Raw genomic sequence first — 27,210 nt, 5'->3', positions numbered from 1 at the left:
TGGGGTACACCAGCATAGGGAGGACAGCTTGAATGATGACCCAAAAAAATTGACTGAACAAAAGTGAGTGGCCAGGCATGGTGTGTTTGTCTGGTTTTCCAAAAGGACTGTGAGATTATGAGATGTCTTAACTAGCACAAAAACTGGGATTGAAGTGAGACAGAGTTGCAGAGTCCTCAGCCTCCTCTCTTCCAGTGTCACATCAGGATGACTGGTGCAAGCCAAGGATACAGTGGATGACTACGGCATCTTCCATGTCTGACCAAGCTCTAAGCACTCTACAGTGACTGCTTCAGCCACATTCCTGATCACTGCAACAAATCATTCTCATTCACTCATTCTGCTGGGGGATGTCTTCATGTTCTTGGTGTAGACATCCCCCTAATTTATCAATAGGTTTGAGGTCCATCAATCACCTTCAACCTAGTTTGGCCTGTCTGCTGAGATAGATGATCAGGGTGTGGCTGTTGCATATGCCACAGGTTCTTGGAGCCACAGGTGAGATATGGATGAATCAGGTAGACACCCAAAGGTGACTGAGTAGCCCTAAAAAGGGTTCAGAAAGCCCTCACACCAGAGGAAGTAGTACGTCTGAACACTCCATACACCCCTGGTCAGACATGTAGGAGAACCAGGAAAGAACAACATCACAAAAACTCAAGAGAATAGAGAGAATGCAGAAGCAGGGAGGAGGATGATCAAATTGTGTCAAATGTTGCATAGGTCAAGAAGGATTATAACATTTGGCAATTTAATTTTGCCATTCCTGGAGAGGGAAGGTTTGGTTAAGTCAAGAGGTCAGGAGTCAAGACTCCAACAAGTGGAAAAGTGAATGGGAGTAGAGAAATTTGAGACAGTGAGCCTATTTTTTCCTTACCTAGGAGTTTGGTTGTGAAAGAGAGAAGAGATGTGTATGATAGTAATGTGAAGGGAAGGTAGATTTGGGAGAATGAGCTAAGTGACAATACTGCTGGAGAATACAAAAAGTGATGGAACAAGATTTAGTCTTAGTGAGAAGAAAAGCTACCTTTTCTTCCAAGACTAGAGGAAGAGGGGAAGGAGGTTTGAAGTGTAGAATGGGCAAGAAAAATATGCTCAGAATGTCAACACAGAGTCTAGTCACAGCAATTGGGTTCATTACAAATTTATGTTATATAATCTCAAATTGCTGCATACACACCCTTTTACTCTTCCCTGATTAGCGGTTTATTCACCTACTGTAAATTTTTACTTCTCTCTTTAAATCTTCTATGGTACCATGTCCCCCTCTAGACCTTTTATGAAATTTTTCACTAAAATATTTGACAAGCTCTTCTGTTGAAAGCAAGGGAGGAAGAGTTGAGCAGACTACTGCCTGAAGACATAAGTTTTAGAATAGGTACTAAGGGAAATGAGAAAGAAAATCAATCAGGGTCAAAGACAGGTATTTCTCTGATAGTGGCTATATTGTATTTTTACAATTTCATAACTTCTCTGTATAATTCCATCCTTACTATCACAAATAAGAACAGATTCATGCTCTTCATTTATGGTTTTCTTTGTCTGAGCAAAGATCACTGGCAGGTGGAGAAGGATGAAGAAAAGAAAAACTTATAACAATAAATGGAAATTAATATACTTTTCTGTTGCATTTTAATAGTGGAAGTCAATATGGTTAAAAAGTCCTGAAAGAAAGCTAGTTTGCCTGACTCTAATGTACAGACAAAGAACTTAATGGTTACTATTTGATTAGATAAGTCTGCATTTATATTTAATAAAGATCTAATAATTTGTCTTCTAAACTAGGATGAATTCATTTTAATAATACAAGAAGGACCAGAGATTTGCCAGCTTTATAGTAGAATTTCCTCCTTCAAAAGGATCAAAACAAGTCTATGACTTAGTAGTAAGTCCTAAATAATTGTCCAAATAACAGAGAAGTTACAAGGATTGGATACTAAACAACACTTAAGTTTTGTAAAGTATGATGGATAGAGTGCTGGTTTTAGAAGCAGAAAGACAGGGGCAGCTAGGTGGCACAGTGGATAAGAGCACCAGACCTGGAGTCAGGAGGACTGAGTTCAAATATGACCTCAGACTAGTTGTGTGACCTTGGGCAAATCACTGAACCCAAATGACCTCACCAAAAAAAAAAAAAAGAATCAGAAAGACAAGGGTTCAAATCTTACTCCTTTTATTACCTACACCAATGGTAAGGCACTTAACCTTTGTAAAGTTATGTTTCATCTATAAAATAGTAGTAGTATACTACAGTGTCTATCTCAGGTTTTTAGAAGGTTCAAGAAGCCAGTCTATGTAGATTCTTTTCCAAGTGCCATATAAATGTCAGATATTTTAAAATTATACATCCAGTTGGGTAGTAATGAGGCCTGATGAACAAGTATTCCTATCATTACCACGAACTCCAACACAATTGAATTCTATGGTATATAGATAAGGGTATCATGTCCAGCTTTGAGATAATTCATCACATAGAAAATTTATGTGTGTATAATCAAAATGAGACCATTCTGTAATACAAAAGAAAACTGCTTACTATGGATAGTTCAACTCCTGTCTATTAATCAAGTGAATACATAACACATAACATTTTCTAAAAATTTTATCTTACTGAACATATGAAAAACATTTTTCAGGAGTGGATTTTCACTGTGGGAAAAAGATGAGAATGCATGTACATTTTTAAAAATGCTATTAGCTTTAACCAGTTTCTTTCTGTGAACACAGAAAGGTCTTACTTAATGGAGCAAACAAACTATGTTCAATGTGCAATTTCTCAAATCCAGTCACCTAAATTAAAAATAATAATCCTTATAAATAACAGAAAAATGAAAGAAAAATGAAAATTTCCCTTCAGTTAAAGAACTAAATATTCATTGTAAAAAAATTTGTGAGACCTAACAAACCAACCCTTCTAAGAATGTAAAATTCACAAATGGCAATAAAAAAACGAAAAAGAAGAACAACACTTCCACTCTGATTATTAAGGAAATATGTAATTTACCATTTTCTTGCTTCTATGGACTTTATAGAAGCCAAAGACTTAGACATGATAATTAAAAAAAAAAAGAATCCCCTTTTTTTATTTTACATCTTTCATCCTTCCTGAAGGAATTATCACCTACCATATACATTAGAATGTCTCTAATCATCACCATAGCTGTCTGATGATCATTCCAAGCTTGATTTAGTGTTTGAAGAAAGTTGTTATTCAATGAATTTAGTACATCTTCTCGCACCTAAAAAAAAGAGACTGATTTTAGTCTATAGTTTATCAAAGAATGAGTAACAGAATTTCATTTTTTAGTTAAGAGAACAATCTATAGAAAGTTCAGTTTTGATAAATTTGCCCAGCTCAAAAATAATTACAATTCTATATATAAGTACTATATACACTGTGTTTTCATCTCTTTTAATGAAAAAAATGTCAAGAAAAGAAGTCTTATGTCATTTTTTCAATTTTTTTTTTTGCAAGGCAATGGGGTTAAGTGGCTTGCCCAAGGCCACACAAGGTAATTATTGTCTGAGGCCAGATTTGAACTCAGGTATTCCTGACTCCAGGGCCAATGGCTCTATCCGCCATGCAACCTAGCCAACCTTGGCTCAGATAGACCTTGGTCTGTCATTTTTTAAAGAAATAAGCCATACACACACACACACACACACACACACACACATATTTTACACAGCTAGGTAATTATTAAGTGTCTGAGACTGGATTTGACCCCAGGTACTCCTGACTCTAGGGCCGGTGCTTTATCCACTACGCCACCTAGCCACCCGACACTTTATATTTTAAGAGAAAAATCACACAATAGCAGTTTCTCTACAACAATATGAAAGGATTAGAAACATTTAACAAAGAACTTTAACCACATAGGTACATATAAGGAACAGTTAAATCCAGAATAAAGTTATGATAAATGATAAAGTATTATAAATTATAATAGGATGTTTTAAAAGAGCAAAACAATTTTATTATAAAGTCTAAATGAGCACGATTTGATCTACACTTGTAGAAAGAATCAAAATTCTGAGAAATGTTTAGAGGAAGGAAATGAGGAATAATATAGGAATAATTTTTTTTAAAAATTTTATTTATTTAAGGCAATAGGGTAAAGTTACTTGCCCAAGCTTACACAGCTAGGTAATTATTAAGTACCTGGGGCCACATTTGGACTCAGATCCTCCTGACTCCAGGGCCAACACTCTATCCACTGCGTCACCTAGCTAGCTACCCCATAATGGTAATAATTAACACAATAGCAAGTAATAGAAAATGATCAGTAAAAAAAAAAAAAATCAAGGGACAACTTAGGGAAGTAATAAGGGAAATAAATATCGGGTCTTAATAAATGAACAATTCTTTGAAAGAGGCAGGGCAGCTGGGGTGGGAAATAGGGCTCTGGACTTGTAGTTAGGTGGTTTCAAATCCTATCTCAAACACTTACTAGCTGTGACCTTGGGCAAGTCACAATCGCTTTGTGCCTCAGTTTCCTCAAATATAAAATGAGGGGATTGAGCTCAGCTTTTAAGGTACTGGGATCTTCTAGTTCTAAATTTATTATCCTATGAAAGATACAAGTATCACTCAGACTGATTACGAAGTGGTATTAACAGATTCCCAAAACAAGCCTTCTTAGCTAACAAATGAAGTAGAAGAAATACAAGGAGGGGGAGGGGAACAGAACATTATTACATTTTTCTCCTTTTACTGAAAAGGCCTGCCTCACTACAAAAAGTGGGGATAATCACAACTCCTAAGAGGACATTTTCACATTATATAGTCAAACTTAGATCCATTCTTCTCTAAGTTAAGGAGAACTATCAGGGTTCTGCCATTTTTTTCTGGGTTTTGTAAAACATTGCATTTTATAAGGTACATTTACACACATACATACACAAACATTTCATAGCCCATCCATTTTTATCATGTACAACTCATTTTTTTTAACATCAAAAGTTCCCCACAGAGCCTACCCAGGGAGATAGACATTTCCTTAGCTTCTTTCAACACTGAATACTGGATCTCTCTGGCTGTTGCAGCCTGCCCGCAGCTGCATCATGCTTCTCCATGATTCTCATCTTTAGGTCTTTAGACACAGTGTTATCCCACTTCCCCTGCCATAGAATAATATTGCTAAACTCTAAGAACTGAATGATATCGCTCAATCAACAATAAAGCAATACTAGAAGGTAGGAGGAAAATTAACTGTATGATGCTAACTCAGGTGGCATTAAAAATGACCCAAGTCTAACATTGGTTACTCAGTAGAATTGAGCTTGGGTTCTCTTTGAAAAAGTAACATAATAGTTTGTTATTTTTTAAACTAAAATTGTATGCTGAAAGAGTAAATAAAGCCTCCAAACAAAAATTCTTAAGTTAGGTATTTTTCAAAAATTAAAATACCTTCCATTCCAAATTAACTACCTTTTCTAGCATCCCCATTAATTACAACTCAGTAATCACAAATCCCAACTGATACCTATTAGCTGTGTATAACCTCTCCACACCCAGACAACTCTCTAAGACTACAAATTTCCAAGCAGATACTGATTTCCATTAGTAGGTCATTACTTATTGGGAATTCCTCACATCAAGAAAGTTACAGGTCTGGTTCAAACAAAACTATAAAAGCACAAGTGACCTGTAAGAAAATTATTAATTTCACAAATTACCCTTTCCCTTTTATCACTGAACAAAATAAACAAAAGACGATTCATCAGAAATACTTGATAAATTGGTATATAAGATAGAAAAAAAAAAAACATAAAATATCCACCATGAAGACATTTTATTTTTTAATAGTCAAGGATCTTTAGTCTCATCAGTTCAAGAATTCTTTGCAAAGATGCAGTTCATAACCTATCCATTTTTTTTTTAACATCAAAAGTTCCCTACAGAGGGCCTAGAGCTATTAATTTCCTCAGCTTCTTTCAATACTGAAGATACCAGTGGATCTCTCTGGCTATTGCAGCCTGCCCATTAGCCACATCATGCTTCTCTGTGATTCTCATCCTTAGAACTTTAGACATAGTATTATCCCATTTCCCCTGCCATAGAATAATACTGCTAAACTCTTAACTGCAAAGATGGGCAAATTTGACTTTCTTAGGAAGTTTAAGAGTGGGAAAAGAGTTCTGCCATTTTTCAATAGCAACAAATCTACTTTCTTTCTCTTCAACTCTAGGTAGATCTAGATCATTTATTTATACTGTAGGTCAAGGATATATAGACTGAAGATGTGACTACCTCTATTTTTGATCCATTGGTCTCAGATCTGTTCTCTACTAACAATAGAACAAGGGTGGGTGAGGAGAGAATAAATATTTATTTACTGCCTGTAATGTGCCAAAGACTATACTAAGCACTTTTCAAATATTATTTCACAAGATCCTCAAAATAACCCTGGGATACAGGAGTTATTATCCCCATTTAGAGTAGAGGAAACTGAGGGAAACAAAGATCAAGAGACTTGTACAAAGCTATTAAGTACCTGAAGCTGAATTTGAACTCTGTGTTGTATCTACTGCACTAGCCAACTGCAAACAAATGAATGCTGAAATAGTTACACTGTGATTTTTTCCCCCATTGTGGTTTTGGTATCACAAGCTGGCAGAAGAAATTTAGTGGGATATTTTTTGGATTTCTGTCTAAGTCACAGACAACATAGAAGTTTAGAAACACAAAAAATGCATAAAATAAATATATAGTATAGTATAATGTCAATATCAATACCATTACTTCTTTGGCACAAAGGGCCAAAATAGTTTATGCGAATTTTCCAGATGATGGGGAAGGGACAATTATAGAGGGAATACACTCATCATCTACTTGTTCGTTCCTTGGTAGACAGTCAAAATCACCTTTCTATCAGTACTGGCCTCTTCCAAGAGGCTATGCAAAACCAGGAAGGGTGAAGGAATCAACACAAGGTCATCTGCAAATAGATCATCTGAAGAACAATCTTACCTCTGGTCACAACATTTCCCTGTTTTGTAACTTGCCCAATATTTACCATGAGTGCAATGAACAGGGTAGTTATTTCTTTACACTGTGATTATCCTGAATAATCTTGGGAATTTTACAGCAAGGAAGTCCCTTGCTGTAAAAGGGCCTTTAAGAAGATATGTTTCAATGAATTAAAATAATTTTTCATAAACAAACCACGAGCATATTTTCTATATCCTTAACTAAGTTAAGTATGTGTATCCCATTGTTAACTCTTGTTTGCAAAAGTTTATTTATTCCCAACCAAATAGTTCACTGAAGATGGTCTCAATTCATAGATAAATGGTGCTCAGGTTTTTGCATAGGCGAGAGAATAAGCATTATACAAACCATTTGTTATATCAGTCACCTCCATCTATATATTATTGCTATCTAAGATTTTTCTTCCCCATGCCTTTGGTTCTTTTATGTTCTTTTTTGGTATTACATGGGTACCCTCAGTGTACCCACAAGTGTATATTACCTTCAGGATGGATCTCTTCTAGACTTGACCCAATTTGAACTGCTATTCTCTTCTTTGTTATGTGGCTCAGTCTTTCCATGGTGTCCGACTCTTAATGAGCCCATAAGACAAATAGAGATTAGTGACCCAAGGTCACACAGCTAATGAGTGTCTGAGGCCAATTTTGAATGAAGATGAGTCTTCCCAATTCCAGGCCCAGTGCTCTGTTCACTGAATCACAACTGCCTTCTTTGTTCTATTTACTGCCAAGTCTGCTTTCTATCCTTATTCACCAATTCTATCATAATGTCTTGGGGACTGTAATATTAGAGTTCAAAGAGTTCCACTATTCTTGATGCAGAAAACGGTTTGTTGAAATAGTTTTCACAAATCTTTTCCATTTTTCTTTTGTCTATACTCCTTTCATTTCCATTCTTGAATGCTCTTTTGCTTAGTAGGACATAATGTCAAACTTAAAAAAAAAATACTTTTACTTATCCCTTTCTGTTTCATAAGATGATACTATTGATAACTGTCATTTATCCTTAATATTCTAATCTGTGTTACTTTTGGTAGCCATCTCACTCCAGGTGGCAAGTAAACAATATGTTCATTGACTAAGACACTTTCTGGACTTTTGAGCTCTCCTCCTTAAAATGGCAATTTTGAACATACCTCTTTCAATTGGCCATTTATTTTCAATAATGTTTTAAGTTGTCCTTTGTAATCGAAGAGGACCATCTTATAATGGACATGTTAACATGACTTGCATAAGTATATCATAGTGAGGGAAATGTGCAAAGACATCCTTCTTATAGTTTTTCCAGAACTGTTATCACCCTATGTCCCTGATTTAATAGAAAACAGGATTTCTGGGAATGGACTGGATGCTGAAGGAGACTATGGTGTTAGAAATAAATCTTAAAGAAAAACAAAGAAAGACTCCAGGGTGAATGAAGTAACTTAAAAAATTTAATACATCCCTGTAGAAAGGGTGTGGTCATCAAAGACAAACAAACAACCAAAAGCAAAAAGCAAGCAACTTTTATCTCTGCCCCAGAAACACCAGTTCTTTCCCTCAGGTCCTCCATTGGCTGAGGATTAGGTCCATCTCTTTGCTCTGTTTCCCCACCCTGGTTCCTCCACATACATTGCATGTTATTATAATGAACCTTAAGCTCCTCCTGGGTGGAGTAGTTAATATGTTGAAGTTTATTAAGCATGCGCAGAGTAATGAATCCAAGTAAAGCCTATTTTTTCATTAAACTTGAATTTTTGGAACTTTCTACCAGATGTATTAGCTACCTCCTTTGTATTTCACAGTCTCTTTGTTTCCTTTATGGAAATAACAACCTATTTCATTTCTTTCATTTGGTTTTATGGAAGTGGTCCCTCCCATATAAAGTGAGGCTCCACTCTGTGCCAGCAATGCCCAACAAAGCATCAGCATAAGATTTTCTGGCAACAAATTGGCGACAACCCAGTATATTCAAACCTGTCTCTTGATGGTCTAACTGCCACACAGTGATTTTTTAAGGTGTTGGTCTTGCAGCAGTAAGGTAAAGCTAACCTGCCTCAAAATGCTGAAAGACAACATGCCACCTTTTGTTTTGTGCATTTTACAAATTCTCATCTTAGCTATGACAACTTGGTGATTTGGTATTTGATGGACCATTGATTCAGAAATAACTCACATTGAAAAAAAAAGTATTTTCTTTCTTGTTAAAATGTCACCAATTTTATTTTTTGTGGCATTTGATGCTAGCTATGTCCAATAAGCAGTGTTTAGCATTTCCTAAATGATTTTTATTATAAGTGCTTATGATGCAATATAATTCTGAATCATTTTCTTCCCAAATTTTTCACCTCATCCACAATTTTTCTTCAATGTAGTAATAGGAACAAAAACCCTGAAATGCTTCTAAAAGAATGAAAGCTACTAATTCGAAACAAGGCATCTTAATTGCAAATTATTGAAAATTGTACTAAGACAGACAGACACACCCACACATATGCACATATAAACACACAATGAATCATAGAATTAGAACTAGAAAGGATTTCAGTGGGTACCCAGGCAAGCCCATTTCTGAACAGAATTTCATCTACTACATATCTTAAAAAAATAACTATACAGCCTTTGCATGAAGGTCTATAGTGAGAAGAGACATAATACAGCTCTGGAGGCAGTGCATTCCACTTCTGGATAGTTCTAATTTTCCTTATGTTAAACTCACATTTTGCTCTGTAACTTCCCTCTGCTTCTTCTATTGTTATTCAGAACTATATAGAAAAAAAGTTTAATTTGAAGACCCCATAAAGATGCAGAAAAAGTGAAAAAATGTTTCCCACCTGAATAGAAGTCTCAAAACCTACAATAACAACTTATCTAACCAAAGTAAAGATTAGTAGAAATCACAAAATAATTGGCACAACTATGGAGCAGTAGGCACGCTGACAAAATGAGGTAGCAAAACTGTACCAGTCTACCCATTAATGCTTTAATTCTTCCAAGCAGAGAAACAATGACACATAGTTGCATAATCCACCCCCTCCCCATAAAACTAAGAAAAGTTTCAATAACAGCTATCTCCCTAAATACAAAAAAGATTTCACTTTTAAGAGGGTGCTTAGAAGTGGTTCTTCATTGTGAAACAGAATTATAATTCCTCTTACAAAACAATAAAGAAAGATTACATAGGGTTTTTTTGTTTTGTTTCTAAGAGTATAAGGATGACATTTCTGTTTTTAACTACTGGGTCACATTTCAGAATCAAAGCAAAAATACAGCAGAATGCTTCAATAGGTATCCAGTCCAAGCAATATCTAAAAATGAATCCTCTGTAAAATATATACAATAAGTAGTGAACTAGCTCTTATTTTAAGATTTTTGTTGATTTCAAGCCTGAATGTGCTGCTTGGTAATTCTACCAATATTTCCTAGCTCCAGAATCAGACGAGGGTCCTCTATCTTATGTCTGAGATATTTGTCATGTCTTAGATATTTAGTGCACTCCCCTGGAGACAGCAAAATAGTTCCATATCATGACATCATGAACAAATTAGAGTAGAAAGTAATCAGTTCTTTGGATAAAGGAATCTAAGAAAATAATTTATATAAATATCTGTACTATTAAAAAACAACAACTTTGAAAGAACTTAGGAACTCAACATAACAAGCAACCCTAATTTCAAAACTCAAGATGAAACATGCTACCTTATCATCTTTCTGATAAGAGTACTCTAAGTACAAATTATATATATATATATAGATATATAGAAAGAATGCAGATCTGAAGATAAAAATTAAATTAAAAAAATCAACACAAAGTTCCACATCCCTTTAATCTAGCCAACATCATTTTTCTTTTTCCCTGGGATATAGCCTAAGAGACTAACCCAACATCTTTGATAAAATCTAGGTGACTGCATTTACCAATGTAGTAACCTTATCCAAAAAGCAAAGCATGTTGCTTAATAAGACCCATTTTTGATAAAGTCCTGTTGATAAGCTCAATACTTTCTGTTCTGGAAGTTGACTAACCATCTATGGAACAGGAACATGGGTTAAAACTAGGAACTGATAATGCCTCCAAATAACCTTTTCCTTTAAAAAAAATTTTTGATATTTTAGGCTTCTTACATTGCCATAAATATCTCAAGTATCCTTCTTTCTCTCAGAGAGCCATCTCAAATAAGAAAATGTACTTTTTTTTAAAAAGAGAGGACTAGGGGCACCTAGGTGGAGTCTAAGGAACTGAGTTCAAATCTGGTCTCAAGGCACTTAATAATTGCCTAGCTATGTGACCTTGGCAAATCACTTAACCCCATTGCCTTAAATAAAATTTTTAAAAACAGAGGACTAAAACAAGTCTGCACAATTGATAGATACATTAAAAAAAAGTCCAAAAATGTGTGCAAAGTATTACAAGAAGAGGGGTGAGGGGGTTGAGGTTATTCAAGTCCTACTTGATCTTTATAATTCTATTACACTGACTTTTTAGTATTTGGATGTGTAGATATTCTCTCCATTTACAATATCAGTTACTGTGTGTGTATTGTTTTCTTGGTTACCTCACTGTCTCAGTTCACATAGATCTTTCCATGCTTCTCTGTATTCATTATCAACAGCACAGTAACATTCTTCTACAAACATGTACTACAATTTGTTTATATCATTTCTCAATTGATGGTATCTACTCTGCCTCCAATTCTTAGCTATTACAAAAAGTGTTACTATAAATATTTTGAAGTATATGGAGATAACCTTTTCTTAAGAAAATCTAAAGCACTCCAAGTGCTTTTAAGAGAACATTATCTGATCTTTGTTACAAGGACTGGCATGCTGGGTTGGGGAGGGGGAGATGGATTTAGACACAAAAGCAAAAAAAAAAGCTAAAAAACAAGAATGCTTTTTGTAATTAACTGAAATAGCAGAACTTTAACAAGTGAAAGTTTTAATCCAATAACTGGCAGATTTTCACATGCTCATCCATACTTGGCCAGTGAGCATAAAGATACAATTGTTAAAAAATACAATTGAGTCATAAAAATTAAGTTTTGTTCAAGTTAGCCCACAACTATGCTCAGATTGACTGTGTAGCTCAATCTCCTGTGTAGTTTATCTCCTTTATAATGCACTAAGATCCTTAAGAGCAGGGACAATGTCTTATTTCATTTTTGTATTCCTCATCTATCCAATGAGAAGTAGGACTCTATAACTTCAAAAAGGCACACTGCTTGGAGTAGGCAATTTAAATATTTGATTTAAAAAGAATTTAAATCAGAATTTCAACTCCACAGAAAAAATGGAATTTCGTATTTAATATTTAAAATAATGTGTCTCATATATTTACTTACACTTCCCCCAAAAGCACCTATTAAGAGGTATATGAATAACTTTACTGCCTATAAATCCAAAACAAAAGCATAAATGATCTTTAACTCTCAAGTCGACAAAATACCAAACTACACAAAGCACTCACAATTAGACATTTTAAGCAAACATAAAACCTGAAAAATTCATTCTTCTAAAATTAAAATAAATAGAAGTTAAATTAGGTTATTTAACTTTAGAAAATGATTCTTGGCCCAACTTTAATACAGATTCCTAATTATGAATCTGTGATTTCAAAACTTCTGAATCATATCAAGTAAATGGCTTCTATTTTACCCAAGTGCTAGCAATTATTACAAGTGCAAAAACAAATATGAATTATCTTATAAAAATGTCATCTAAAATAAATTAAACTATAAAATTTAGGAGAACCATAATCTGGTAGATTTGGGAATATGTTAAGTACACCGATGTAGATTTAAGCTTCAGTAGGTTAAAACTGCACAAAGGCTTCTAGGACCTACTGTATATTAAGACAGTGTTAATACCTGGACTTTAAAAAGACAACTAAAACACTCAAACATTCTGAACAGAACTTATATTTCTGGTGGGAGGAAATGGTGGAGAGGATTTGGGAAAAAGCAATCTTAAAAGAGAACTGGATACTTGCCCCCCCCAATAAAGTTTATCAAGAGCTATTACTACTCCTCCATTCATATTTTTGATTTCATGAACATGAAATTTAATTGAGGTTTCAAAGTCTTAAGAAAACAAACAAAATCATTATAAATACTGTTAATCACAAAGATGCTAGCAAGTAAGAAAAGTTTTGTCTTTATGGTATGAAGCTTTTAAGCTTTTTAAAAATATCCCTCCTTGGTAGAAGGAGCTTTTATAGATGAAGCACAGCAGAGAGCTGAATTTGAAGATATAATATAGTGTAAAAATGGAGTCAATGGCTAAAAGGGAAATGTAATGGGAGTAAGAGGAAAGGAGAGATGGAATAGGCTAAGATATTTCATATAATAATATTTTTCTTTATTACAATGAGCTATTGCAATGATATGGAAGGGGGAAAGGCAAGGTGTAATGACAGAAGCTTCACTTTCATCAGAAGTGGCTAGGAGAGGAAACGGTGTATATATATATATATATATATATATATATATATATATATATGTATGTACGTACACACACACACACACACACACACACACACACACACACACTCTCTCTCTCTCTCTACTCAATGGGCTAACATCCAGACTAAGAAAGAGAGAAGGGGGGGCAGGGGGAAGGGGGGGGATATGAGTGATGGAGAAGAAGGTGGACTATGGGGGGAGAGTAGTCAGAATACATTTTCTTTTTTTACTTCTTGCAAGGGGCTGGGATTAGATGGCCAGTCCAGGACCACAGGGCCAGGTGGATGCTGGGCCTAATGGGTGGTGTGTGGGCTTGGGGCCTCTTGGCTCCAGGGCTGGGGATGTCTACTGAGCCACTCAGCTACCCTACAGCATATTTAAGAGGGACAGAGTGAAAGGAGAGAAAAAATATTGTATATGGTAACTGGGGAAGTATGAATGGAGGGAGCTGTGATCAGTATTGGCAATGGTGGAAAAATATTGAAGTAGCTTTTGTGATGGCCTTATAAAGAATGTGACCTACCCATGACAGAGCTGGAGATGTTAGAACACAGACTGAAGCACATTTATTATCATTATTAATATTATTATTATTTTTATTTGAGGGGTGTTACAGGGCAAATGGGGTTGCACGACTTGCCCGGGGCTGCACAGCTGGGTGATTGTTGGGTGTCTGAGGCCAGATTTGGACCTGGGTGCTCCTGGCTCCAGGGCTGGTGTTCTGTCCACTGCACCACCTGGCTGCCCCCCCCACTATTCTTATTTTTATTATTTTATTTTTTTGCAAGGCAATGGGATTAGGGTGGCTTGCCTGGGGTCACATAGCTGGGTGATTGTTGGGTGTCCGGGGCCAGATTTGGGCTCAGGTGCTCCTGGCTCCAGGGCCAGTGCTCCATCCACTGCACCACCCAGTTGCCCCTATTATTATTATTAATTTTAAATTTTTTTCTCTTTATTACTTATGCGGGTCTATATTTTTTGGAGGGGAGGGGGTATTATGTTCATTCTTAAACAAGAATATTTTAGTAATGCATAAAAAAATCATTTGCACAAAAATAAGAATAAAAATTCACCAAAAAATGCCTGCTTCCTGACGCCTGCTATGTCTTTTAGCTATTCCCCACAGTAAAGTTTTAAACACGAACATTCAATAAATGCTGCCACTGAAGACCCAAGATTTATGTGTCAAGATTATGTCTTCCAAACATCTCCTATAACTCTAACATATTCTTGATTAAGAACACTCACAATTAGACTGAGAGCTCATTGAAAAAGGCAGTCTATCTTTCTTCCTGGCACAGAGTCAAAATTTAATAAATGCTGTTGAACAACTGATATATCTGCAGAGTCCTGACGAAGGACTGATTGATTATATGCAGTCTTTCAAATAAAAAGTTTTGATCAAGTTAAAAAAAATAATTTGGAAGAATAGCTGTCTTAGCAACAAATTCCCATCTCTATCTATTCCAAGCACTGTTTGTGCATTTGTTTGTCGATGCTTGGGCAGCTAGGAGGAGCAGTGGAGAGAGGGTCAAAACTCACTCCTCTTTGCAAGTTCAAATCTGTCTCAGACATAGCTGTGTGTCCCTGGGCAAGTCACTGTTTACCTCAGTTCCTCAACTGCAAAATGAGAAAACTCTCCAGGATCTTTGCCGAGGGGTGTCAATGAAGAAACAGACATGACTAAAACAACATGTAACTGTTAAGATATGGATAAATCTTTTTTCATTGTCCATAATTTCTAAAAAACTAAACTTATGTTTAGTACAGTGGTAAAATTTTAAATCTATTTTTTCAACAGTATACTTAAGAGATTCTGTTTCTTAGATGATTTTTTTTCTTCTTGTATATATGGAAATGTTCATTTTTGTTGATGTCAAGTTTATAATAAAAATCTTTTTAAAGTAAACTTATTTGTTAAGGACTACTATGCCAATTAGAAATGATGGGGGTGGGGGCAGCAGCTCAGTGGTGCAGTGGTTAGGGCACTGGCCCTGGAGTCAGGAGGATCTGGGTTCAAATCCAGCCTCAGACACCTAATAATTAACCTAGCTGTGTGATCCTGGGCGAGTCACTTAAATCCATTGCTGTAAGAAAAACCATTATAAAAGCTAGAAGATTAAAGAAAAAGATCAGGCAAATAGATAATAATAGATGGGAATTAAGTTGAGCTTTAAAGGAAGCTACGTTGTGGAAGTGAGGGAGGAGATCAATAGAGACAGACAATGAAAGGGCATGGAGTAGACAGACAGAGGCAGTAGATGGCACAATGGACAGAGTTCCAGGCAGCTTGGAGTCAGAAAGATTCATCTTCCTGAGTTCAATTCTGGTCTTTAGAGCCTTACTAGATGGGTGACTCTGGACAACCACTCTAGTATCACTGTCAAAAAAATCCCAAATGGAATCTTGGAGACTTGGGCATGATTTAAACAACTGAACAAATAAAACTATGAGACACAGAATGCATCCTGTGAATCTTCTTCTATATATTACTAAAGTTATGCTCATTTGTGCTGCCCATTTAGCATGTAGGTACTGCCTAGAATTATTAACTCTTAGGTGCTTAAGTGGCAATGTATATAAAGAAAGTTAGATTTGAAATCAAAAGAAGAGTTCAGATATGCCTCTGGCATTATGTAAGCTTAGTCAAGTCACAACTTCTCAGTCTTAGTTTGCTCATTTACAAAATGGAAATTATAATAGCATCTGTCTCCAGGGTAATTGTGAGACTCAAATGAAAACCTCATCTTTACTTTCCATATTTCATATGTTCTAAAAAGCAGGATTAGAGTATTATATTCATTTCCATACATTCCTGACAAGTTACTGAATAAATGAATTTTGAGGACTACTGACCAGGGAGACACTCTTCCTGAATAATCAATTACAGATAAGTCACTGCAGAGACATTGGTCTAACTTTTCCTCTAGCCCTGAGGCGCCCCAAATCAAAACCAGCAAGTTCCTTGGGAAGCACTGAATGCAGCTATAGTTTCTGTCCTGGCACCGCTCCCCCCAAAGGATGCTCTTTCCCATGGTGCCCAAGTGCTACAAATCAGATTGACAAAGAGCCTATGAACTTCAGAGGATTGTATCCTTTTTTGAAACAGCAGAGACTGCACTGCAATGTCTCCATGTATGCTGGCATGATTGATATTCTATTTCCAAGGAGAGGTTAGAATTACATTGTGCCCACTTCTGAATTTGAATCCAGAGAGCATGTTGTTTTAGTTTCCAAATCATATAAAGGTAAGTCATTTATAATAATGACAATAAATAGACACAAAACCTGCTAGGGTTGAAAAGCACCTTCCTCACAATGATCCTAATGAGACTGGTAAAGTAAATGACAAACCCATTCTAGAAATAAAGACCTTAAGAACACTGGGAAACACAAGTTAAACTGTTCAGCTGCCCTTCTCAGAGGCCCTAGGACCTCTTTATACTCTTGGTGACTTCTATAGCACATCCAGGGTGCATAGAAAGGCCCATTATTCTAGAGGAAAACATGTCTTCAGAAGTTGTCCACTCAATTGCTAACATGACAGTTCAGGGCAGTGTTTTTTTTTTAAAAAAAAAAAATAAGACTGATATTTTCTAATTTATCTCCTAATGTCCTTTGCTTTGGGAGTCAAGTATAAATCCTGCTCCTCCTTTGAAGGCTTCAAGTTCAGATGTTGGAAGACCTCTCTAACAGTCCCTTGCCGCTATTGCTCTTCTTTTCTTCAAACTACTTTGCACTTATTTACTGGAGCACATATCTTAGTTCTCAGTAACCACATAGAACTCATTCTTTTTTTTTTGAATCACTTTATTTGCTTCTTTTGTTGTATAGTATAGTAACAGTGTGGTCATGGGCAAGGCATGGCATTTAACTTCTCAGGGCTGGAAGATACAGGTGTCAAACAGACATCCAGAAGATATTGCCTTTTGGTAAACAATTCTAAAGTACTTGAAATTCTCTAAAGTAGTATAATTCCTTAAATTGCCTAGCAAACCCCTTTTTCACAGATCATGAAAAATGGCATCATAATTCCCATCAAAAAGATTACTAATTCCAAATAAGTGCTACTGAATTAATAAGGTTTCACATTAAAGAAAAACTTTTCATAAATTGTCAGTTAACTTTGAAAAAAAAATTCCAAAAGAATGGAAACTTAGAATTATAAATGTCTCTGATAAGTACTGTTAAGAAAAAAAGCCTTTGGGGAGGCTAGGTGGTGCAGTGGATAGAGCACCAGCCCTGGAGTCAGGAGTACCTGTTCAAATCCGACCTCAGACACTTAATAATTACCTAGCTGTGTGGCCTTGGGCAAGCCACTTAACCCACCACCTTGCAAAGAACCCCAAAAACCTTAAAAAAAGAAAATAAGAAAGAAAGAAAGCCTTTAAAAGTTATAGATACCTTATTTATGAGGTGCTCAGTAACAACTTCCCTTAGTCCAGTGTAGAGCTTTTCTCCATGTTTATGCAAAACCATAGTATATGCATTTCTATACAGCTCCTCAAAACTAAGGCCACTGTTATTCTTACGCTGGATCTCTTGGATTGCATTTTTCAGAAGATCCCAAATGCTGTTTACATATTTCTCATCCATGGTCATCTGTAATATTCAAAAGAGAAAAGACAAACAGAAAAGTAATTAGCTTCATCTGAACTATAGGAACAAATAGTGAAATAATTTTATATAGAAGAAAATTAGCTAAAAATTACTTGTGAGGAAATAATTGGTCATTAAACATTAAGTACTTACTACATATATGGGGGGGGGGGAATAGATATTGAGGGAGGACTAGCACCTTTGGTGTGAGGGCTGCTCATCCACCTTTAGCATCTACCTAATTCACACTCTTACTGGTGGCTCCAAGAAGCTGTAGTATGCTAGACAAATCCCATGTCTCAGGCTAAACCAGAGGGAGGATAATTGAGAGGTCACACACCCATCAGTGGGCTGGGGGATGTCTACTCCAAGCACATGAAGAGTTCCCCAGGCAGGATGGGCTGACAAGAACAATGGGTAGAATGCTTAGAACTTGATCAGGCATGGAGGATGCCAAGGTCATCATGGCATCCTGGGCCTTTGCCAGTCCTCCTGACTTTTGCCATGCCACTGGACTTTGATGACTCAGGAAGAGAGAGGAAGGCTGAGCACTCTGTGCAGCTCTGCTGCACTTCAATCCACTTCACAGGCAAGTCAGACTTGAGTCACCCTGTGATGTTACTATCCTCTTTTTTTTTTTAAGGTTTTTGCAAGGCAAATGGAGTTAAGTGGCTTGCCCAAGTCCACACAGCTAGGTAATTATTAAGTGTCTGAGACTGGATTTGAACCCAGGTACTACTGACTCCAAGGCCGGTCCTTTATCCACTGCACCACCTAGTCACCCCTATCCTCTTTCAAAAAACTCGAAACAACTAACCATGTGCCAGACATCAAGGGCTGGGAACACAAAACAAAAGACAGTCCCTAACCCCAAGGAGCCAACAATCTAACTGGGGCAGAGGAATGACAACACTCAAATATTATGCAAACAAGACACACACACATAGACACACAGAGCCCCCACACACACACACACACACACATCCACACATTAGCCATCTACCAGGATACCTAAGAGAGAGGGAAGGCACCAGAATTAAGATGAGCTGGAGGATTCATAAAAGTACAAAGTCAGAGAGATCAGGAGTAGGAATGAAGAGATGAGGTGTTCTAGAGAGCTAGCAAGAGAAATGCCTGGAGTTGTACAAGCAGCATCCAGTGACTGGACTGAGGACAGGAGGAGTTGGCTTGAGGCAGCTATAGATAGCCTGGTGGATAGAACCTGGTCTGGATTCAGAAAGAACTGAGTTCAACTCCTGTCTCTGATAATAGCTATGTGACCCTGGGCAAGTCATTTAAGCCCATCTGTAAAGTATTTATAATAACTGCACTTCTCTCCCAAGGTTATTATAAGGATCAAATGAGAAGGTAATTGTAAATCATTTTGCATACTGCCTGGCACTATAAATGATTAGCTATTATTATTATTAGATTATAAAGGGCTTTGAATGCCAAGCAATCAATCAGTAAATATTTATTAAGTGCTATCTAAAAGAACACTTTGTATTTGATCCTGGAAGCAATAAGAAGCTAGGGGAGGTTATGGGGGGGGGGGGGGGAGTGACATGGTTAGATGTGAGCTGTAGGAAAATCCCTTGAGTGAATGATTGGAGGAGATACTGGAGTGGGTAAACTTGAGGCAGGAAGACCTCCAGAAGCTTACTGCAACAAGGTATGAGGTGATGAGGGCCTATTTCAGTGGTTGTGTCAGGAGGAGACAGGTTTATTTGAGCTATTATAAAGGCTAAATCAACTGCCATTGGTAATGGAATACTGTCAGATTTCTGATTCCCAATTTAAATGAAGCATGAAGATTTATAAAAGTTTTCTTTTTCCTTTGAAATTTTTAGAGAATTAAATTTAAATAAACGTATGATGACAGAAGTGCCTCTTCTTTATTCCTTGATTTTTCATTCTTTTCTAACCAAGATAACATATTTTTCATTGTGAAAGAGTTCTTAATTTTAAAGAAACCAAAATCTAATTCTATAAAAGACTATCAAACATCATCTGGTCAAGTCATTAAATTCTATTACTCAGTTCAATTAAGCAGCTCAACACATATTTCTGGCATGATAATTAAAAGAATGTACTGAACTACACAAGTACTATTGATTTGAACTAAGGTAAGTGCCATGACCTTCTAACCAATCCAAAGTTCCACTTTAAGGGTACCTTACCTCTTCCAAAAAAGGGGCACACTTAAATTGTATAGCCGATATAGTTTTAGTAATTTTCCATACATTCCTGAGTGCTATTCAAGAGGGTATTTTAGCAAAAGAACAATCTCAAATTTAACTATTATTTGAAGAGAGAAGCAATTGGGGTTAAATAACTTGCCCAGGGCTCACATAGGCATTAAGTATCTGAGGCTGAATTGGGATTCAGATCTTCTGACTTCAGGATCAATGTTCTATTCACTTCACTACCTAGTTATCTTTAAGCCTTAGTTAAATCATAAAAATTTTAATCAAGTGAATCACACACACACACACACACACACACACACACACACACACACACACTTTATAAATGTCTAAAAGACATCCTTTGCTGATACCTCATATTCCTGAATCATGACTGTCCCCCAAAGGCTATTCTTGGCTCTCTATATAGTGATCTCATCTACTCACATGGTTTCAATTATCACCTCTAGATGATTCTCAAATATACATATATGTATGGATACACAACACCCATATTCACACTTTTTCTACCTTCTGTGAGATACAGTTCTGAAAAAATGTCACTTGCTCTCAAGGACTCTGGTCAAACATTTCAAACCACTGATTGCTGAATAACATTTCCCTTGACCCTGAAAAAATAAAATAAATAAAACAAAACAAAAAAGCCCTCCAAGGATATTATCTGTTCTATAAAGAAGTATAAACAAATTTACCTTTATAGTAATATAAATTCTGCTTTCTTTTTTTTAAAAATGGTTTTACTGATGCCTTGAATTTTTTAAATCTGTCATTCTCAGATAACCACCTTCCCTTCAATAGTACCCTGTCTTGTTTCAAAAATAGTTGAACAAAACCAACTGATACATTGGAGGCACAATAATATATTTATGTACCACAAATTCCTTTAAACATAAATAGATGAACACCTACTTAACCTATTGCTTTGCAAAAGTCATCCAAAGTTATTTTTAATATCTAAAAATATCTCAAATATCAGTACTATTCAAAAATAATTGCTTGCCTTTTGTAAGGCAGCTTAAGATTTTACAGTGTAAGTTAACAGCAATTTAGAATTATGCAAATAAAGTGACTCAAATGTCCACAACCAATGAACACTTCTCAGACATCAGGAGGTTACTGACACTGCTCCCTATCCCCAAGTCCACATATGCCAAAATATTTATAGTGGTATTTTTTTTTTTGTGGTTGCTAACAGTGAGTAAAATAGGGGCTAGCTAGAGAAATCAGAAAGCATTAATGCAAGGAGTCTTACTGAGCTAAAAGAAAAAATGAACATAGTGAACATAAAGAACTGTGGAAAGCCTTAAATGAAAGAATGCAAAGGAAGGAAGCAGGCAGAGCCTGGAAAATGATATATACATTGAGACAGTAAATGAAAAGAAACCACTACAAAATAAAATGAAACTAAATGTTGCAAAATTATAAATAACAAGCTTGGTCTCAAAAAGGGGGAATGAGAAGATTCTTCCCATACTTCTTTCCGGGAGTAAAAGTCCCCCAGCTGTAACGTTAGTTAAATTTTAAAACATGTCTATTAGTTTTGATGACTTTTTTCTTCCTTCCAGCTTAAAATTTTCCAGAATGAATGCAGGGGGAAACAAAAGTCTTTCCCACAGTTGTGAAGTAAATAGTTTCAGATAATACACTGGAGAATCGACTAGTCCAATGTCAGCTAACAAATGTACAGTTGAGGGCTCAAATAAAGATTTTTCTGATTCTAAGATCAATACTCTTATCAACCAGTCTAAAATAGATTCCAAAGAATAGGGCAATACTTCTTCTCCTGTCCTGTTGTCTTTTTAAAAATTATAAACTTGACAACAAACAGGAATATATACAAAGAACAAAAAATAAGGTCATTTATGAAGATATTAAGTATCATTAAACACAGTAGTACCAAGACTGCCCTGTTTTCTGAACTTCCTTCTGCTCTCTTCTACCACGTATTTTATTTTTATTTTATTTTATTTTTTTGCAAGGCAATGAGGTTAAGTGGCTTGCCCAAGGCCACACAGCTAGGTAATTAAATGTCTGAGGCTGGATCTGAACTCAGGTACTCCTGACTCCTGGGCTGGTGCTCTATCCACTGCACCATCTAGCTGCCCCACTACCACGTATTTTAAAACACTTCACCTTAATATATGAAACCACCCCACAGTTCCCCAACTATCCCTTAAAAAACAAACCTCTCCACTGTAACAAAATTGCATTCACACAGCAGTCATGTCAAAAAAATATTCTTGGTCTTTTTATACATCTAAAGTTTGTCACAGCATGTTCCACTATCCATTAAGAGTTTCAAAGTTATTTTTTCCTTCCACTTTATAATAATTATGGTTACTATATAAATTGTTCTCTTGGTTCTGTTCATTTCATAAAAATTTTTCTTCATTTTTTTTACTGAGCTTACTTATTTCATTTCATTCATATACCACAATTCATTTAGCCACTGATAGGCACTCAATTTTTCACTATAACAAAAAGAAGTGCTACTATAAATATTTTATATATGTGGGTCCTTCTCCTGTCTTTTCTCTTCTAAGGGGAAAAGATAGAAAGTAGTGTCAAGGTGTCAAAGATGTTATGCACAGATTAGTGACTTAGTGGGTATAGTTCCAAATGGATTTCCAGAATGGTTGAATCAATTTACAGTTCCATCAACAATTCATTAATTAGTGAGCCTGTCCACTAAGCATGTTCAACAATTGCTATTTCCCTTTTCTGTCATCTTTGACAATCTGATGACGCACACTTTAATTACTTAATTTGCATTTCTATTATCCTTTATATGAAGCATTTTTTCACATGGGTTACTAGCTTATTTTTCTTCTTTTGAGAACTACCTGTGCAAATTTTCTGACCTTTATTTACTGGTAAATAATTAGTATTCTTATATAACTGTATCAATTCCTTACAAATCTTGTATATCAGTTCTTTAATAAGGGAAATATGTTATCCAGAATTTTCCTTTAGAATTTCTATCTAAGTGCATTAATTTTGCTTGTACAAAACTTAAATCTTACATAGCCAAATTGTCTATTTTTTTTCCCTGATCATCTCTATGCCATGTTTGGCAAAAATCTCTCAAAGGGACAATAAATCTTGAGACTCCATCAAGTTAATCCATTAAAAATGACCTTAAACATATAAAAATAGTCTGATTTTCTACCATTAAGACAAAAAATCAATAAGGGACTTTCAAGAGGTTGAGAATAATATTCATAAATAAACAAATATAACATAAATTTTACTTTGCTGAAACAGTAGTTTAAAATTAGAGGGAAAAACTTTAAATACCTTTAGAACAAGTTCATGATAAATAGCACAAGGATTGTGAAAATCACAAGAAATGTAATGTGAAGAGAAAAAAATCCTGACCTATTCAGAAACAATTTCCCGGGAATATAAGCAAATAAACTGTAGAATCCTAAATGATCTTTACAGGCTATTTAAGGTACAACCACAAATACAAAGCTATTTATAGTAGAATGAAGTTTAACTTTCAGTGAACAATCAATTACTAAATATTTCATTTTGGCATGAATCTTTATCTTTGCAAATCTAACAAGGCTGCATTTCTCCTCCCCTCCTATGTACCTCCAAATCCTCCCAACTTTATTTCCAGTGTTTTTTTCAGCATGAAAGAAATACTTCTGGATAATTTTCATGACTGTGCTTATTAAACAAAAAGTGAATGGAATGAAACTCATAACTAAAATATGACACAAAGTGGTTATGCTTTCTTCAAAGGAATCAAAACGATGTTGACTTTAAGAAGAGATAAGACACACCTCTCTCTTCTTTTGAGCTATGTTTGTGGAATGGAAAATTGACCATGCTCGCTCAGTTAATATTATTTTAGGTTAGTTTTGCTGAAGTGCCTTCTTTTCTCTCTCTTCTTTTTAATTTTTTTTTTTTACTGGGAAGGTGATATGAAAATATAACAGCTCAAATGACAGAGAAAATAAATGAATCTGGTAAACATATAAGACAAAACACACACACACACACACACACACACACACACACACACACACGACAAACTTCAGTTATCAATTCATCTGCTGAAACTCTACCCAAACAGAGCAAGTAACAATTTCTTGACTTTACTCATGATGATTTCAACTTGCAAAAGGTTGAGAAACAAGGAAATTCTACTGGGGACCTGTACAATCTGACTTCTAACCCAACCAGTCAGCTGAAACTGTTCTCTCCAAAGTTACCAATGACCTCTTCACAACCAAATCTGATAGCCTTTTCTCAGTTCTCATTCTACTTGCTCTTTCTATTCATTCTCCACACCATCAACAAATTTGATTTTCTCTACTTTTTTTTTAAACTAATCTCTCCTGGTTCTCCTCCTATTCATTTGACAACTCAGACTCCTTTCATATCAGATCCCCTAACTGGGGGTATTATTCCCTCTGAACCTGTCTGTGGTCCTCTTCGCTTCTCTCTCTATTCTTTCTGTGATATCATGAGTTGTCATTATCACATATTTATTTGAAGATGGCTCACATTATTTACCGCTTTCAGAAATGTGATTATTATATATGTAGGCATCTGTGGAAGAGGGGAGAGAGAAAGACACCATATTTTCCCTGAGTTCAATACTGCATCACCATCACTATTGAATATTACAAATATCTAATACAGAACTCAACTTCTCTGCCAAACACAATCCTTCCTATTCCAAACTTCCTTATTTCGTATAAGGCATTGCACTAGTCTACAAACTCTGAATTTGTAACCTCAACACCTTTCTCCTCACTTCTCCAAACCATATATAAAATCAGATGTTAAAAGTTCCTAACATCTCTTATGCAACTCTTTCTCTCACACAACTACCACCCTAGTGCGGGCTTTCAGGGTTTCTAATCTAAATTACTGCCCAGCCTACTCACTGGTCTGCCTGACTCAAGTCTTTCATCTCCAGTTCATATCATCTATAAGTAATTTTCCCCAACCTCTTCAGGATTGAATCAGTCGTTATACCCACCAGGTGGCATGAGGACACAAAACCAAAGACAGTCCTCAGTCTTAAGGAGCTCAGGTTCTAGTGGATAGTCAGCATACAAACTCATTCTATATAAAGAGGTCACCCAGAGAAGGGAAGGTCCTAACACTGAAAGAGATCAGGAATGACTTCCTGCAGCTGGGATCTGAAGAGCGCCAGGAGGTAGGAGTGATAAGAGGGAACCACTGGAGTCTGGTGAAAGAGAGAGAAGTACCATGGCTAGATCTTCACTTCAAAAAGGTCATTTTAACAGCTGGATGGTCTGGAGTCAGGAGAGATTGAGGTTGCTAGGAAAAGACAGCAACTTTGGGGGGGGGGGGTGACTACTCTGTCTTAAAAATAATTGTTAAAATGGCATGGTATAATGATAAGATAAGAAGTGCTAAATAAGTATTTAAGTACTTACTACCATAGACCAGGAACTGAAGGCAATATATATGAGACTAATTTCATGCAGTTTATTGGAATATCATAATAAATTAAGGCTGATAAGAAAAGCAATAGACAACAAAAGTTGGGAAAAGGGAAACAAGGAGCTCTAAAGGGGGGGGGGAAGTGGGCTTGGAATTTTGTTCTGACAACAGAGAGAAGGCAGCCTTGCTCTATTCCTATTTTGTTTCTATTTTCTCTGCCAAGGAGAATGTTGAACTGGTAAAAAGAGAAAAAAACATAGCTAACACTGAATTATATAAAATTAGTAAGATGGTATAGGTAGGGATATACCTTTAAATTCAAGTTTATTAACTCAGAAGAACTACATCTCTGGTACCAGAAGAACTGGTCATGCATATGATTACTGAGCAAAAAGTCAGTGATCTGTGAAAGATTACAGAACCAAAATTATTTGTGGCAGCAGTGAATGAACAAATAACAGTATATTTAGTAAATGTATGAACTAATACTATATTGTAAGCAAAGGTAAATGAGAAATTCAAACAATTATGAGAACATGGATAAAATGATAATAGCAAGATTAGCAGAAGAGAACACTGGTAATTAGATTGTTGTAATTAAACACAACCCCAGAAATAGTAAAATTCCACCTAAGTGATCAAGATCCCAGGAAACAACTTCCTTCTGTCAAGTAGAGAGATGGTGGATTAATTGACAATTTTGATAAGATTCCCAGATATCAGAGGAATGATACTGATATCATTTACCTAGATTATAGCAGGAGACCTGAAAGTTTCTCAAGATAGTTTTGTAGAAAAGGTAGTATGATATAAGGAAAAAAATTCCAAGGCAGATTCAGTATTGGTAGAATGGCAAAACCCAAGGGATAAACAATGGCTCATTGTTCTCATGAAAGGAAGGGAAGTGTCACAAGGATTAATGCTTGGAACTGGGCTGTTTAAACGTAATCAATGACTCTGATAGAGACATAGAAGACATACTTTTCTGAATGATACAAAGCTGAAAGGATACGTAACACATAAAATGGCAGGATTAAAAAAGTAAAAATATGTCTACAAGTTAAAAAAAATACAGAGAAGAATTGAAGACAAAAATTAACAGAAGTAAATTTAATATAGAAAGTCCTATATTTGGGCTCCAAAAAACCTACTTCACATCTAGATAATCTTAACAATAAGTAATGTGATGTGGTAGCCAAGTGAACTAATTAATGCATTCCTTTTTTTTTTTAGATTTTGGCAAGGCAAATGGGGTTAAGTGGCTTGCCCAAGGCCACACAGCTAGGTAATTATTAAGTGTCTGAGACCGGATTTGAACCCAGGTACTCCTGACTCCAGGGCCGGTGCTTTATCCACTGCGCCACCTAGCAGCCCCTAATTAATGCACTCTTAAACTGCATGAAGTCCAAGATTATAGACAAGAGTTGCTGTAGTCTACCCTGGTCAGACCACAACTCCAGTACTGTATTTCACTCTGGTGCTCTCATTGTAGGAATGATATTGATAAGTTAGAAAGGGGATTCAGGAGAGCAGACAGAATT

At 35.9% G+C, this 27,210-nt stretch overlaps 1 protein-coding gene across 1 annotated transcript in view; it reads right to left on the bottom strand.

The window, feature by feature from the left end:
• CUL3 (cullin 3) overlaps positions 1-27,210 on the bottom strand; it is a 110,718-nt gene that overhangs the window by 62,231 nt on the left and 21,277 nt on the right. The window contains exons 2-3 of the mRNA XM_074191260.1: positions 17,838-18,035; positions 3,126-3,239 (exon numbers count right to left, since the gene is read on the bottom strand). Of these exons, the coding sequence (XP_074047361.1) occupies positions 3,126-3,239; positions 17,838-18,035 (312 nt within the window). The remainder of the gene's footprint in view (positions 1-3,125; positions 3,240-17,837; positions 18,036-27,210) is intronic.

Source organism: Macrotis lagotis, chromosome 6 (assembly GCF_037893015.1).
Source record: "Macrotis lagotis isolate mMagLag1 chromosome 6, bilby.v1.9.chrom.fasta, whole genome shotgun sequence".
NCBI classification, from domain to species: Eukaryota; Metazoa; Chordata; class Mammalia; order Peramelemorphia; family Peramelidae; genus Macrotis; species Macrotis lagotis.
The sequence above is the reverse complement of the archived record's forward strand: the minus strand, read 5'-3'. Positions and strand labels throughout refer to the sequence as shown.